The sequence below is a fragment of the Anolis sagrei genome, chromosome 6, assembly GCF_037176765.1.
Source record: "Anolis sagrei isolate rAnoSag1 chromosome 6, rAnoSag1.mat, whole genome shotgun sequence".
NCBI lineage: Eukaryota > Metazoa > Chordata > Lepidosauria > Squamata > Dactyloidae > Anolis > Anolis sagrei.
In genome coordinates this window covers 110,584,098-110,601,267 of record NC_090026.1, presented here as the reverse complement: position 1 = coordinate 110,601,267, position 17,170 = coordinate 110,584,098, and the positions used below count along the sequence as shown (strand labels likewise).

Here is a 17,170-nt window from a genome sequence, read left to right as displayed (position 1 = left end):
AGATGCTTATTACATGTTTTTGAATTGTCAGAAGGCACCCGATGCTTTCCCATAGTGGATTGTAACTTACTTGATTATATAGAAAATGCATGATATTTCATAGATTTTGTCAATAGGTATTATTTTAAATACTAACCATTTAAAATAGGGATTTTTTTCTGGAAGAAATGTAACATGTTTGTAATTTTTTTGGGAATTGCACTTAACTTACTGGGACCATGGATTTTTTTCCATGTCAGGAGTGACTTGAGAAACTGCAAGTCGCTTTTGGTGTGAGAGAATTGGCTGTCTGCAAGGACATTGCCCAGGGGACGCCTGGATTTTTTACCATCCTATAAGAGGCTTCTCTCATGCCACCGCATGAGAAACTGGAGCTGACAGATGGGAGCTCACCCTGCTCCTTGGATTCAAACTGCTGATCTTTTGGTCAGCAGTTTTGCTGGCACATGGGTTTAACCCATTTTGCCACCATGGACGGCTGGTTGGAACACCTCTCTGCATTTCATATACCCAAGAACAAATAAAATGACATCCTGGAGAACTATGTCATCATATGATCTGAAATGGTGATGTGGCAAACAGAATTCACATGTGGCTCATATATCTATTGTTCTTTCTTTTTTTAAAAACTAAGGTATCCATTAAACTATATCAATAGCACTTCAGTGAACAATAGTAGTAACCTGGATGTGTTATGTATAAGCATCATATGCACTAGAACTTCTATTCTTGCTTTAGGTCTATTGACAAAAGGCCTTTGTGCAGTTACTGAATATTTCAGATCTCTACTCTATACATTTATGCTGTCTTTAGATAGCTTTTAAAAATATGGGCTGGAAAAGCATTCAAAGTAATAAAATGCTAGTCAAAAGTTGGAACTTGGAAGAGAAGAACTCTGTAGATTTGCCATACTTTCTCCTTGCCTGCATTCATCTATGTGTATGTGTGCGTGTGCATGTGCCAAGCAAGAAATTCATGCTCATAAAATTATTTGAAATAGTTGAAACAAATATGGAAAAGGGAGTTTGGGGCAGGAAAAAAAAGATGAGCGAAGGAAGAGATGGTGATCATTGGAGAAGGTGTGTCCCAAGGGTAAGGTTCAAGCAAGTTAGACAGTATCGAGAAAAGCAACAGGTCTGGCAAAATCCAGTCTCCCTAATGCCTATTACATATGGTAAGCTCCTCTTTTAATCTTAGTAAAATGAGTTTCCAGTGAACTGAAACAAGTGTGTGTGTGTGTATGTGTCACATCACAAAGAACTTTGTCCTGTCAGGCCAAGTGCCTCCTTTATATGTTAATCTTCTCTCAAAAATACAAAGCTTAAAAATAAAAAATGTAAAAGTATTTCAGATGAAAGTATGCTAAAAGACTTTTGGCTTCATATTTTCCAGATTATCAGTACTGCCTGTTGCTTTTCAGGGGATGAATTTTATATCCCTTTAGATTCTCTGTACTCTGAATGTTTCTGGCAATTGGAGCTTTTCTAAAGATTGTGCCAAAACTATTACAGCCATGTGTAGACTCCAAGATTCTGGTGTTTAATGATGTAGACTAATGGTTCTTAAACTGACCTTTAGCTGAACGCTTGCTCCTGTAGCACTTTCCTCCTCTCCGTGATGAATCTCCAGCCTATAGACATTTTCCTTCCCCATTCAGGCCAATGGTTTTATTGGTCTCTTGATTGATTGATTTTATTTATGGTCCATTCTATTTTGTAAGAGCTCAAAGTAGCTAAGATCTCCAAACCAGGGTGAGTCTTGATGTCATCGCTCCTCCTCAGATGATTCAGATATGGAGATGTTGGATGTCCAGCAATGTGCATCTCCTGCTGATGGTGGTCTCCCCAAGTCCAGGAAGCTGGAAGTTGGGCAGTGGGGGGGGGGGGCTCTGCTCCCCAGCAGGAGGTGGCAGACACTGAATGTGCTAAAGACATGCCATCATTCTTTTTTGAACAATGAAGAAACAGAGATTTTTGTTAATCACAATAACTGTTAAATAGGATTATCTGATTCAGTAGGTACCTGGTGTTTTGGAGGCAGTTGTCCATAAATCTCCCACCTGCTCCCCAGTGTTTCTGTTGCTCACAAGCGTCTTATCTGAGTGACTGATGGTACTCTTTATTTATTCATTTACTGTATATTTATTCATTTACTGTATACCTTTCTCACCCCTGGGGGGACTCAATGCGGTTTACAACATACTAATGGCAAAAATTCAATGCCAACGTATAGTACACAAAGAAATTATAATAACTAATTACTACAAATAGCCATGAACTTAAAATCAATTGAAACCATTAAATATAAGACATACATAAAATTTAAATATTCAGACAAGCATAAAATCATCCTAATATAAACATTAAAATACCATAGGCATTCTGAATTGTCATTGGACATGTTCCTTAATTATTCTATGTACTGCATTATTTATTAGACAAAGGCTTGATCTCACAACCACGTTTTTGTTCTCTTTCTAAAGGTCAGGAGGGAGGGCATTGATCTAATCTCGCTGGGGAGGGAGTTCCAGAGATGAGGAGCTACCACTGAGAAGGCCTTGTCTCTCTTCCCTGTCAACCGCAATTGTGATGGAGGCAGGACCGGGAACAGGGCCTCCTCAGATTATCTTAACCTCCATGATGTACATAGAGGGAGATATGTTTGGACAGGTAAGCTGGGCCAGGCTGTTTATAGGCTAAAGCCAGCACTTTGAATTGTGCTCGGTAGCAGACTGGCAGCCAGTGGAGCTGGCATAATGGGGGGTGAGTAATCTGGCTGCTGCCGGTTGGCCCAATTGAAGCTTCCAAACACTCTTCAAAGGCAACTCCACATAGAGTGTGTTGAAGTAGTCAATATGGGATGTAACCAGAGTGTGGACTATCATGGCCATACTCTTTGTTTTCTTGGCTTATACAAGCTTCTTATAACAACTCCTGGACTGGTTGATCACCATTCTCTAGTTTTGTCTATCTTATTAGATAACCTGTGATGGATCTGGACTGAATCAGCTACTCGATAACTCTTGCATTCTAACCACCTGATTCCTGGGGCACTTGTTGACTGGAGCCTAGGTTGGAAGTCATACTTTCTCCCCATGCCCTTTGACACAAATTTTATTCTACTATTCCTGATCTGCAAATTCTTTAATCATCAGGTGTGTATGTTTTGAAGGGTTTCTACATTTAGTGCAACTGCACTGACTGATCATTTTAGCCAGCGTAGACCAAGAGGCTCCATCCTGTGGTAAGAGGTGCTCAGGAAAGAGTAGAAATGAAGGCCGGCTGCCAAATCAAGGCACCTTCCGACATCTCCAGCTTGTTCTGGGGTAACAGATTAGCAAACATGTTGACTTAATGCAGATTCTGATTATATGCCAGTGGTTAGGTTTTGTTCCAAAGAGAAATTTCCAAGTGTCCATTTTGAGTTGGAATCTGCTCACTTTCGACCACAGTATCTGAGGCCAAATTCTCTAAGGTAGTATGCATATTCCAAATATTGTATTATCTTTTGGTCCACCAAGAAAAAAAAGGAATTCTGGATTTAAGGAGCATGGAAATGGTAGCTGTATTTTAACCCTGATTATTTTTCAGTTCTACCACATGCCGTATTATTTATCATTTGATTGAATGAGAAAACTTAATGCAAGGGCAAATTATAACAAGCAAACCTAAGTGCCTCAGTGTTTCCAGTCTTTGATACAGTGCTGAAAGTAAATGTTGGCTGTAACTAGATTGATACTTTTTTGGATGCGTTTCCAGCATATGTTTTTATTCAAGACTATTTTCCCCTTTAGTGTTATACAAAAAAAGCATGTAAATGCCCTTTTTGGAAAACAGCTACTATGCCTATCCTTTTGCTAATTAGAAGATCACAGTACAAGAAATTTGACATCTTTTTGGTAAAATAGCATGTGGAAGAACCAAGTTACTAAACTGGAAACAAAAGTAGTTTAGCATCACTCAGAAACATTAAGCCGCCATTCTAATAGGGAAATATTGCAACCAGAGTAAAATGAAGGTGCTTGCTTGTTTCTGTGTTGAGGAAAGGAGAAGAAGGGGCAAGCTCCTACGCTTTCAGATAAGCTCAGCCAAAAACAAACTGCGACCCTCATCTAAAGAGGCAGACATTCCCCATTGCCTGTGGACATAACTGAACAAGTCCCATACCATTTGGTTTTTCAGTGACATTAGGATGTGACTTTGCAAATGGAAAACCCAGTATGGAATATGATTCTTGCCAAATGTACCCAACCCATATTTATCATATCTATTGTTTACATTTTTAGGTAAACACTTAAGATACCAACTGGTATCCTACTGAGGAATTATTGGTGGTGTAAGCTAGACAATTCTTTTTTTTTTTTTGTCATTGTGGAGTTGAAATTGTGTTCTGATCACACAACTCCCAATGCCCCTGCCCCATTTTGCATTGAAAGCAGTGCACCTCCACTCTCTCACACGCAAACACACATACACACACACACTGCTTCCAAGGTGAATTGGAGAACAGGGACATCAGTAGAGATGTATCCAGCTATTTTTCAGTAGCTGGATGTACAGCAAGAACATAACTTGCAGAAATCCTCTGGATGCCCTGCAGGTGTCTGTTGCAATGTGTTCAGTTACAGGAAAATAGCTGAATGTATCCCCACTGATCTCCCTGCTCTCCAATAACATGGAAATGGCTCTTGGGGAACTCTGCTACTTACAAAGTGAGTTTGAAGTGTATTAAGCCTGGGTGAAGTTGCTACAGAGACATCACTATGTGATACATAATAATAATAATAATAATAATAATAATAATAGAACTGGTGGGATCACAATACTGAAAAGGTTACAGAAAATGAACATTTCAAACTACTCTGGGACTTCTGAATTCAGACTGACAGAGTTTTGGAGCACAAGACTCCTGACTTCACGATCATGTTAAAAAACAGTGTGGATCATTGATGTTGCTGTCCCAGGTGATAGCAGGATTGAAGAGAAACAACTGGAAAAGCTGACACGATATGAGGATTTAAAGATCAAACTGCACAAGCCAGTAAAGGTGGTCCCAGTGGTGATCAGCACAGTGGGTGCAGTGCCTAAAGACCTTGGCCTGCACTTAAACACAATCAACGCTGACAAGATTACCATCTGCTAGCTGCAAAAGGCCACCCTAGTGGGATCTGCACGCATTATTCGCCGATACATCACACAATCCTAGACACTTGGGAAGTGTCTGAAGTGTGATCCTATACAAGAGCCAGCAGAGCGATCTTGTTTGCTGTGGACTCATCTTGTTGTGTTTCAAATAATAATAATAATAATAATCATCATCATCATCTTTATTTATATCCTGCCACTGTTTCCCAGAAGGGACTCAGGGCGGCTTACAAGACACAGCAGTGCAGTATATATAATAAAAGTATAAAACAATATCACATGTATGCCTCATGATGTAGGTCAGGATCTTATCCCTCTTTATTGTAAGTGTAAAATGGTCCTGAAATACAGCGAAACAAAGATTACTTGACTTGGATGAAATTGATTGAGTGGAAGTATTTTTCCTACTTCTGCCTCAAAAGAAAATCCTGTTTTGATCACAGTGATCTGTTGGAATGAATGGGTTACCCAGCCAAAGTCATCCAAAGGATCATTTCTGGAAAACTGTTTGGGATTCATCATTCGGAATCTAAAGGAAGTCAAATCTTCTGCTGTGAACATGCAGACTATAATTACAAATGGCCTGTGTTTTCCTTGTTCCAGAATGTCAAACTTAAGGCTTTATTGAAACCACCATATGTACGCTATGTACATGCATTCTTTTGGTTTTGAATCAGGCACACGAAATACTTCTGCCTTTAACTCATCTGAAAGGTTCACAGGGAAATTGCTGCATGCCTGAGGAAACATATTGCCGTTGAAGTTGATCAGAATTGCAGTTCATAGCAGAAGCAAAAATAAAGGGTGACATTTCAGGAGCTGTGTGGTAGGAGATACTTCAGTGAATGAAAGTGGGTGGGTGGGAAGACAATGTGCCAAGCAACGCAAGTACATTGAAGAATCAGTCAATGAAACACTGAGATGATAGGATGCTGACTTCTGCCCATCAATGGAAAATTTGTAGAATTCTTCCTTTCAGTTACACAGTCAGAGATCCAGGGCACAAGCTAGTTTTCTTCACCACTATGGAAATAAGTAATTCTTACCATAGAATAATAGAATTGGAAGAGACCACATGGACCTTGCAGTCCAACTCCCTGACATACAGGAAAAGCATAGTCAAAGCACCCCTGACAGATGTCCATCCAGCCATCCGAGGAAGGAGCTTCCACCACACCTCAAAGTAGAGCGTTCCACTGCTGAACAACTTTCATGGTCAGAAAGTTCTTCCTAATGTTCAGGTGGAAGTTCCTTTCCTGCAATTTAAACCCATTGCTCTGAGTCCTAAACTCCAGGGCACAGAAAACAAGCCTGCTCCCTGTTCCTTATGACATGCCTTCAGATATTTAAACATGGTGATCATGTTTTCCCTCAAACTTCATTTCTGCAGGCTAAGCTGCTTTGGGTCCCCTTTGGGGAGCAAATTAATTAATTAATTAGCTCCCTAAAGGGTATTAATAAAATAATAGTAATAGTAATAATAAACATCCTCAGATCTTGAAGTCATTCCTCATAGGGCAGTGGTCCCTATCCTGTGGTCTGTGGACCACCAGTGGTCCACAAGAACTATGATATGGTCCTCTGCCTCACCATTACTACACCGTTGCAGTGAGAATGACTGGTCTTGTGAAACACTCTTATAGTGCCTAGGCTTATTAAATATGGTTTTCTGTGGGTGAGCAGGTAGCAACTACTGGATGGTATATGTTCTGTATCAGAAACTAGAGGTGATGTGGTCTATCAAAAGCAATCTTCTGAATCAGCACCCCAAATAACCAAACAAAAAAAAAAACTGATTTGTATCCCTTTTGGAACTAATGTTGGAGAATGGTCCCTGATCAGAACCACTGTCATAGGGCATGGTCTCCAGACCTTTGATCATTTTAGTTGCCCTCCTCTGGACCCCTTCCAGCTTGTCAATATCTCCTTTGAACTGTGGTGCCCAGAATCAGACACAGTATTCCAGGTGAGGCCTGACCAAGGCAGAATAGAGGGTCACCATGACTTTCCTCGATCTAGACACTGTACTCTAGACACTATACTCCTTTTGATGCAGCTCAAAATCCCATTCATTTTTAAAGCTGTTGTATCACACTGTTCGCTCACATTCACCTTGTGATCCACTAAGTCTCCAAGATCTTTTTCACATGTACTATTGTTGAGCCAGACCTTCACCCATTCTGTATCTGTGCATTTCATATTTTCTGCCTAAGTGAAGTATTCTACACTTCTCCTTGTTGAAATGCATTTTGTTGGTTTTGGCCTGTCCACCTGATCTGTTGAGGTACTTTTGAATTCTGATCCTGTCTTCTGGCGTATTAGCTATCCCTCCCCAATTTGGTGTCATCTGCAAACTTGATAAGCATTCCCTCTAAGCCTTCATCTAAGTCATTAATAAAGATGTTGAACAGCACTGTTAAATGTTAAAGTCCCAAGAAAACAGCCAATTATGACAGAAAAGGCAGGGGAGAAGCAAGCAGAAAAACAGCTTGGCTTTGTAAACCGATTTAAAATTAAGCAACATGCACAGTCCTTTCAAAATTGATGTTACGTGGTTCTTCCTTGCTGTAGCAGATAATGTCATGGATTCTGCATTCGACACCACCTGAAGCTTCCAAGTCACCTGTGTGATATCTTACAGGGAAATCTTTCTCTGGTTCTGTGATTCTGTGAACTTTGTTCTAAATTTGAGCAAATCTTTGAAAGAGAAGGAGTTCAAGCCAGAAAATGGAATGTTTTTGCAAGTTACATCTGCAGGTCAGAGGTTGAAAGGTGACTGGCAAGATGCTTATTCCGTGCATTAATCTAACACAAATACTTCCTGAAATATGAAATGCTTTGATCTGCATAAGCATGCACCATATGTGTGCAGCTGTGATCCACATCTTTCAACCACTGGAAGTTTAGCAGAAGGTAGTGTATGGTTCTTCCGTCTGTGTTCAATTTCTGCTTTTATATTTAGCAGTTCATAATTTTATGTAACACTGTAGCAGTTATGAAAAATATGCACAAGGACTGAGTGATAACAGATTTTTGGTAGTTCGATTCCATGTTGTTTGAGCTGATTCAGAATACCAAGGGCTGTAGGATGGATTAAAATTTTTATTTAATTAAGGCTGTGTGCATTTTAAAATACCTGAGGCCACATTAAAAATCTGGGAGGACCTCTGAAACCTGAGGTTCCATTGAGTTCCTATAAATTAAATGCTTCTGCAGTTGTGTCACAGACTGCCACAAAAATACAAGAGAAACTGGGAATAACCTTTTTATGGCTAGAGTGCAAGAGACTTTAGTGCCTTGTGGTTGATTCTGTGCTTGGAAAGCATTTCCTTGGGGGTAGGGAAGGTGGGCTGTTTGTAGAGTAAAGAGTAAAACTATACTTTTGCTTGTCAGAAAGTTGCTGATAGGCCAAAGTTTAAAATAATTCACCTTACATTTCAATCATGAATATATCTTCAGCAATATTTCTATAATATCTTTCAAGTACTGGGTTAGGCTAAAGGTTTGGAAGACTTCCTCAGGGTAGATGCTGGCATTTCTGTGCTAAGAATGTATGCCATGGAAAGTTGGCATCATGACCGATCCAATGTTGAACATGGCAACCTCACATTGAATGGATTCCCATTCTCTCGCATACGCAAATCTATCTGGACTGATTTCCCCTTTTGTTTCATCACATGTCTCCACTCTGCACAAAATAACCAAAAGTGAGGATATGGAGATGTTATGGCCCATGTAAAGCTGGTTATACAGTGTAGATTAGTGGTTCCCAACCTTTTTTTGACCAGGGACTATTATTTGAACAGATAATAAATATCTATTGTAGGCTTATATTGAGGTAAAAAACAAACAAACATTATTTACAGGTTTGTTCACATTACATTTTTTAATTTTTTCTCCCACCTCCTCCCACCTCTCTTCCCTACCCCTCCCACCACATTTGCCTCTACATCTTTATCTTTAACCACGAACACAACCTTCTTAATCTTGATACAATATCTATGCTGGCTTCACCTTCTTCTACCCATTTCATATAAATTGCCCATTTCGCTTTAATTATATCTGTTTTGTTTTCCTGTTAACCTTCTTGGGTTATGCATGTAATAATATCCGAAATGACTTGCTCAAATAGATAGTTATTCCAATTTTCCAAATCCCATCTTTTTTCATCTCTCCATCCCCAGGCTATTATCACCTTTCCTGCTAGGATCATTGCTTTACAAAGATCTTGGTTCTTCGCAGCAATGCTTTTATTCCCTATAATCACCATTAATATAAGTTCCATATTTTGAATAGTTTCCTCATTTTTAAAATTATCTTATCCCAAAAAATTGTTGCATTTAAATAGTCCCACCACATATGTGCATGCCAGCCTTTCTCTACTTTACAATGCCAACACATTGAGCTTACTCCTCTTCCCATATTTGCTAGTTAGGCTGGTGTCCTATACCATTTCCAGGTAAATTTGAATGGGGACCGCACTCCAACATTAGTACCAAAAGGGTTACGAATCAGTTTTTGGTGAACTTTAGATTCAGTTTGGTTATTTGGGGTGCTGATTCAGAAAACTACATTGTATAGATCATGTCAGCTCTAGTTTTTGATACAGAACATATGCCATCCAGTAGTCACCATCTGCTCACTTACAGAAAACATATTTCATAAGCCTCGACACTATAGGAGGGTTTTGCAAGACCAATTGCTCTCATTGCAACGATGTAGTAATGGTGAAGCTGTAGACCATATTTTAGTTCTTCTGGACCACTGGTGGTCCACAGGCCACTAGTTGGAAACCACTGGTGTAGATGGAAGAACTTAACATAGAGCTGCTACTTTGGGTATCAGTCATATTTTGCTCCACGCTAACAATACTTCATGCTTAAACTTTTTCTCCTTCCACAGAGATCAGTTTCCATGTAGTTGTGAGTTAGTTTAGACAAACTGGTCATCTGTGTGCTTTCACTAGAACATAATATCCTGCAACACATTTGTAAGAAAATACTTTTTTCCAAAGTGGAGCGTATTCTCCACTTTGGAAAAAGTGATGTGTGGCAAGGCAATAAAATCGAGCTGGAAGAGTCTGACCCTGCAATCAGATTTATCTTTGTGAATAATTTGGTGGAACAAACATGGGAAGAGTCACACTGTGTCATAGTAATGGTGTCTTTAGCCCAGAATCCGCTCTTTGTTCAGTGACAAGATCTGGATGCTTCCATCAGCACAATTCACAAAGAACAGGCGCTCCCAGCTTCCAACAGCAAACGGCGTACAAACAACCTTTATGAGACACGGCCTGAGCTTTCAGCCTCACAGCCATTGATATGCTTATCTTAAATTCATCTGCTCTGTCCTTTTTGGAGCTCCGTTTAGCTTTTGGCCACTGTTCTTTCTGTAAATGAGCTGTTGAATATCCAACCTTGGCGTCCTAATTCCAGAGCTGTGGAACACATGGCTATTTTCATTCATTCCTGAATGCGTTTCTGTAGGCATGTTATTCTAAAATAATTTATTTTCAGTATAATGGTTTTGGTTTGGAGCTCACTCTCATTTCTTTCCTTTGCATTTTGTTGTTGTTTTTTTAACAAGCTTCTGCTGGGTATGGCAGGCTCTACGGATGAAACGCTTCAGGAAGCAGCAGCTGGTTGCATAGCAAACATCCGCAGGCTGGCTCTCGCTACAGAGAAGGCAAAGTACGGCTGAAACTCCACGCAGTTTGTACCGGCTCCTAAGAGGCTTTCTCTTTCATAGGGTCCCGTGCTAGTTCAGAGGGGTCAAACTCTGAACCAAAATGCTGCAGAGATATTTTAAGCATTGCAACATTTTTACAGGTAATGTATACCTGTCGAAAAGTAATAACAATAGAAGTGAGAGTTAACCAAAGAGTACATTTTACATTTGTTTTACTCATACATTTACGGGTGTATTTTAAAAGGATCAATATTTACCTCATTGAAAGCTTTAAGCTGTGAATACTCAAAAGAAGCAACATTGCAACTTTAACAACTTGGCATTTCCATGTCCTCCTGAAATACATTTTTGTATGTTAAAGGCATATAATAAATCTATTTTCCATTACTGTGTGTGGTTGCACTATCCTTCCTGAGTGTCTTGAGTAATTCTCTTCTTGTTGAACCTGTCTAATCATTCTGTCATTGTGGTTTTGCGTGTTTGACTACTTACCAATCTCCAGAGAGGACTGCATACATGCACTGGTTTCACATCTGGAACAATGATGTGCAATAGTACGACTTCAAACAGATGGAATTGTCCACAGGCTTCCAAGACATTTCACCAAGTTTCTCTTTTGAACTGTCAGCACCAAGGAAATCATTTCATTAGATTAGAAACAAATAAAGGACTGATTAAAATATCAACTCCTGTATCTTGCAGCCAGATATATGAGCTATCAGACAACTAAATGATATCTTTATCTTCATTAGAACTTTTGCATGCAAGTTCTTGCTTTTTGGTCAGAGTATCTAAACTCTGCTCAATCCTTTTACTAGTGCAACAGCCACAGCTTTCCTCAAAAAGACCTGGCACTTGTTTGCAGCGGGTGCTTAGAATTCATTGTATTATCTAAAGGGAGTAAAAATCAACAGGCAATGAGTGCGAGGTTCATAGATTCATTTCAATACTTGGTTATCCAGTAGGTGTATTTATTGTACATAGGTGCTAGCTCAGGCATGCGCAAACTTGGGCCCTCCAGGTGTTTTGGACTTCAACTCCTACAATTCCTTCAGGCTACTTCCTTTTCCCCTTCAGCTGCTTAAGTGGAAAAGGAGAAGAAAAGTGAAAAGGAAGAGACCCAAGGCTGTTAGGAATTGTGGAAGTTGAAGTCCAAAACAACTGGAGGGCCCAAGTTTGTCCATGCCACTATAGAGCCAACTTTGTAAATAGTTGTAGAGTCTCACTTATCCGACATAAATGGGCCAGCAGAACATTGGATAAATGAAAATGTTGGATAATACAGAATTGCCTACTGTTACCCATCCGATGCAGCACTAGACACCTAAAATACTAACAACAGGGACTCAAAGGGCTAAGACAAGGTAATGCATCAGGGCTAGACAGACCCAGCGGGAAGTACCTGGATGCGGAAGAGGAGCTTCCGCTTCCAGTCCGGCCTCTTTTCGTCCTTTCCTCCCTCCTCCTCCTCCTCGTCTTACCTTTTTCACTTATTGGGAATGGAGTGAGAGTTGGGGAGCACTCCTTTAATTGAAAGAAAATGCTGGAGGAAAAGGGGGGTGTTGGATTAAGTGTCAGATAAGACAGAATGTCAAATAAGTAAAGGTCGGATAAGTGAAACTCTACTATTAAAATATCAATACAGTAATATGATTGGCAGAATTCTATAAGATCATTTTGTACTATGTGGTGTTGTCGTTGGGATTGGGAGCTAAGCGTATAGGGATCATAAATACTTAGCTGCTATGAATTCTGTAGGTTACATACTTGTAAACTGCCCAACGGGATTCTGCCAAATATTTATTGCATGTCTATATGAAAGCAGTTGGCGCAAAATAATCTATATTTTCCCAAGTTTCAAAAAGAGAGACTTTTTTTCTCTCATAGCCAGAATACATAACCCTTTGACTGAGCAATGCGTATGTGGAAAGACTTGGGATTCATTACCTCTCAGAATTTTCCACTTTGCTGTCAAGAAACACCTATGCAATCCAATCTGCTAAGATCCATATATTTGGAAAATATACCAAAATCACATGAATAAAATCAAAACAATATATTGTTCAAAGGGTCAAGGTAACATATTGAAATACTTCTTTGCAGAGAATATTATTTCACTGCCCCAAAGCATGTGGCTTGATGTGTTCATAGTGTCTGTCAGAAGGATTAATAATTACTTTAAAGAGAGCAGCTCTTACAGCTCTTTTTTACACCATGTTTACTTGCCTTGACTCTTTTGCCTTACATTTGCTTCTTTGTGTTCCTCATTTTTGTATCTTTCAATTCTCTTGGGCCTCAATCCAACTATTAATCTCCCTAGAGTAGAGCTGTTGAAAAAAAAAGGAATTTCCATAGGTCTTGACTTACCAAGTTCCATCACTATCTCTTCAACTATTTCTTCACCATTATCTCTTGAACCAATTTTTACTTATTTTACTGAATTTCTATGCCTGGTATGGAAATAACACCTCTGAAGGCAGGGATGTGACATCTCATCCAAATGCTAATCCAAAATATTCATGATGCTTTAATAAAAACCTACATCTTCTCACTCCTTCTTAGAGTGACCTTACCAATAAAATGGAAGAGAAACATTCCATTTTTTAACCACTAGAAAGTGTTGCGTTTTTTTTCATCTGAGGCACAAAACATATATTAGATCAGCAGTGTTATCCGGTTTATTTTTAATTCATTTCCCAAAATTAATTTATAGGTTGGGGGTTGGGTTGGTGGGCAGAATATGGCTTGTATAACCCAAGATTGGTTTTGTGGTCCTCCAGCATGCCTCCCAATGTTCCCAAACAGTATGGAGGGCACTGGGTGGCATTTATGGAGTCCTCTGAGGTCAAAAAAACATTTTTTTTGCCATTTTTAAAATAATATTTTGTTCCAAAATGTCCATTACAGTGCAAGGGGTACATTTCAATCCTATTTGTGGCCTTGAGCCAATGTAGGTCTATAAGAGGACTTTTTTGGATCCGGATTTGCACTTCTGCTCACTTCCTAGTGGTAGAAAGGCTTCTCCTGGGTTTAAAATGCGGGTTATAGTCTATTTTCTTTTTGGCAGGAGCAGGTGCTGTAGAGAAGTACGCCCTCAAAATAAATCTAATGACTTAGATGAAGGTTTAGAAAGCATGATCAAGTTTGCAGATGACATCAAATTGGGAGGGATAGCTAATACCCCAGAAAACAGGAGCAGAATTCAGAATGATATTAACACATTAGCGAGATGGCCCAAAACTAACAAAATGAAATTCAACAGGGACAAATGCAGGATACTCCACTTACACAGAAAAAATTAAATGCAAAGATACAGAATGGGGGACGCCTGGCTCAACAGCAGAAAAAGATCTTGGAGTCCTTGTGGACAACAAGTTAAACATGAGCCAACAATGTCAGGTGGCAGTTTTAAAAACCAATGGGATTTTGGCCTGCATAAATAGAAGTATAGTGTCTAGATCCAGGGAAGTCATGCTACCCCTATATTCAGCCTTAGTCAGACCACACCTGGAATACTGTGTTTAATTCTGGGCATCACAATTGAAGGGAGATGTTAACAAGCTGGAATGTGTCCAGAGGAGGGTGGCTAAAACGATCAAGGGTCTGGAGAACAAGCCCTATGAGGAGTTGTTTAAAGAGCTGGGCATGTTTAGCCTGCAGAAGAGAAGGCTAAGAGGAGACATGAGGGTCATGTATAAATATATGAGGGGAAGTCATAAGGAGGAGGGAGCAAGCTTGTTTTCTGCTGTCCTGGAGACTAGGACATGGAACAATGACTTCAAACTTCAAGAAAGGAGATTCTACCTGAACATTAGGAAGAACTTCCTAACTGTGAGAGCTGTTCAGGAGTGGAACTCTCTGCCCAAGAGTGTGGTGGAGGCTCCTTCTTTGGAGGCTTTTAAACAGAGGCTGGATGGCCATCTATCAGGGGTGCTTTAAATGTGATTTTCCTGCTTCTTGGCAGGAGGTTGGACTGGATCACTCAGGAGGACTCCTCCAACTCAATGATTCTATGATTGTATGAAATTTCTTGGGAGAATGCGGCCCCCATCTTGCTGGCATCCCACAGTTGCCCACCCTGCTCTGGATGGTGGGTTGGCATCATGTGTCTAACTCTCAGGGCTAAACCTTTCCAAATGCACTGGATATTTTCCCCAATATGTTCTTCCCCCAGTGTAAATCAACGCAACTCCAGTAGATGTCAAAACCGCTATGCTAGTCTTTCATTACAACGTTCAAGGGGAAAATATCTTTACCATTCATAAAACCATTCTCTTAGGGAAATACAATAGCACTCCAGGAAGAGCGTTAACAGAGAGGGCCTTTCCTGCTTTGAACTGAGGAGAAGGACTCTAGCTTTCATTGCTAATGTCTATCAGTCTGCCGACAAGAATGCCTTTCTTTTATCACTTCCTGCTTCGTATGATTTATTACCTGGTGAAAGATCGTCATGATCAACTAATCAGTAGTCCCAGGATGCACAAATAGGCAATGAAATGTGAGTGTTATATTCATTTCCGCTTGAAGTTCGAGCACGTGAAAATGTAAGTTATGGCCCACTTATGCACTGCTTTATCTTTCATATGTGAAGGAGAGGTCAGATGCATATACAGCCATACCATGTTAACATTGCTTTCTTGTTTCATTTTGTCCCTGGGGTTGTAGTCACTGAAAGGTGGTTGTCAGATCAAGGTTCTCAGAATTTTCTACTACTTTGAAAACTAAATTAAAATGATAGTTTTCTCTTGTAGCCCAATTGCAAGACACGATGACAAGTTGCTCCATAGACTTCTATTGAATTCATGGCATAGGGCGCATCAACGTAATACTGGGAAAAGTAGAAAGTAGTAGGAAATGACCAGGTGGGATGATTCAGTTAAGAAAATCAGTTTGCAAGACCTGAGTGGAACAGTTGATGTCTTGGGGAATCTCTCATTCATAGGGTTACGAAATAACAAAACAAAAATGGAAAATCTTACTTCTCCCTCATCTATTTTACCTTGATCACATCTCTTTTGACTGCTCCAACACATTTAACACTGAAGAATTAATGCAGTTTGTCATTGCTAATTTTTTTGTGTGTGTCAGGAGTGACTTGAGAAACTGCAAGGAGCTCCCGGTGGCACAATGGGTTAAAACCTTGTGCCAGCAGGACTGCTGACTGATAGGTCAGTGGTTTGAATCCGGGGAGAGCGGGTTGAGCTCCTTCTGTCAACTCCAGCTCCCCATGTGGAGACATGAGAGAAGCCTCCCACAAGGATGGTAAAAATATCAAACACATCCAGGCGCCCCTTGGGCAATGTCCTTGCAGACAGCCAATTCTCCCACACCAGAAGCGACAGTACTAACTGCCATGGCTTGAATGCTGTAGAATTATGCGAGTTGCAGATTTAGATCTTTAGCCTTCTCTGCCAAAGAGTTCTGGGAGTTGAAGTTTCACCAGACATCAACCCCCATGATTCCATACCACTTAACCTTGACAGGTTTTGTGTGTGTGTGTGTGTGTGTCAGGAGTGACTTGAGAAATGCAAGTCGCTTCTGGTATGAGAGAATTGACCGTCTGCAAGGACGTTGCCCAGGGGACACCCGGATGTTTTGATGTTTTACCATCCTTGTGGGAGGCTTCTTTCATGTCCCTGCATGGGGAGCTGGAACTGACAGAGGGAGCTCATCCGTGCTCTCCCTGGATTCAAACCTCTGACCTGTCGATCCTGCTGGCACAAAGGTTTAACCCATTGCACCACCAGGGGTTTGGCAGTTAAACTGGTCTCAAACTGCATTAATTCCACGGTATTATTATTATTATTACTATTTTGTATCAAAAACATTGCATAAATCAGTATAAAACCAACAAAAATAGAAGGAGCACAGGCAGCTAAATAACTTTTGACCCAAAACGGGCAACAGCAATGGCATTGTCTGTAGCCTCCAACAAGTCTTCCGCTGTACATGAGGCAGAGCATAGTGGACAAGCATGCAGATGCGGAGTTGTCTGTTCTGCTCCACAGTCACACAAGGTGTGGGATTCTTTTAGGTAGTGCCATTTTGCCAGGTTGTCTTTTGATCTGCCCACTCCACTTCTAAGTCTGTTCAGTCTGTTCTATACTATTCAACAGTATAGATGCATGCTTCTACTCTGACCCACAATCCTATTTTTCATTATTTAGGTCATGTTTTGCCACCGCTTCCAGGAGATGAATTCCTTGATGCCTGTCCTCCAACTGGTATAAATCTTTCATCGATCCCAAAAAGTGTTCAGCCGGCGCTAACCCCTGTTCACTTCAATTAAGCTCTTTGTCTCTTAAGAAACAGAATAGCGGTTCAAGTGTCACCATGTC

At 40.3% G+C, this 17,170-nt stretch overlaps 1 protein-coding gene across 1 annotated transcript in view; it reads left to right on the top strand.

Annotated features, from left to right (window-relative positions):
- Nucleotides 1–11,187, top strand: part of ODAD2 (outer dynein arm docking complex subunit 2) — an 85,467-nt gene extending 74,280 nt beyond the window's left edge. The window contains exon 19 of the mRNA XM_060782468.2: nucleotides 10,731–11,187. Within this exon, the coding sequence (XP_060638451.2) occupies nucleotides 10,731–10,844 (114 nt within the window). The 3' untranslated portion in view covers nucleotides 10,845–11,187. The remainder of the gene's footprint in view (nucleotides 1–10,730) is intronic.
- Nucleotides 11,188–17,170: the final 5,983 nt, after the last annotated feature.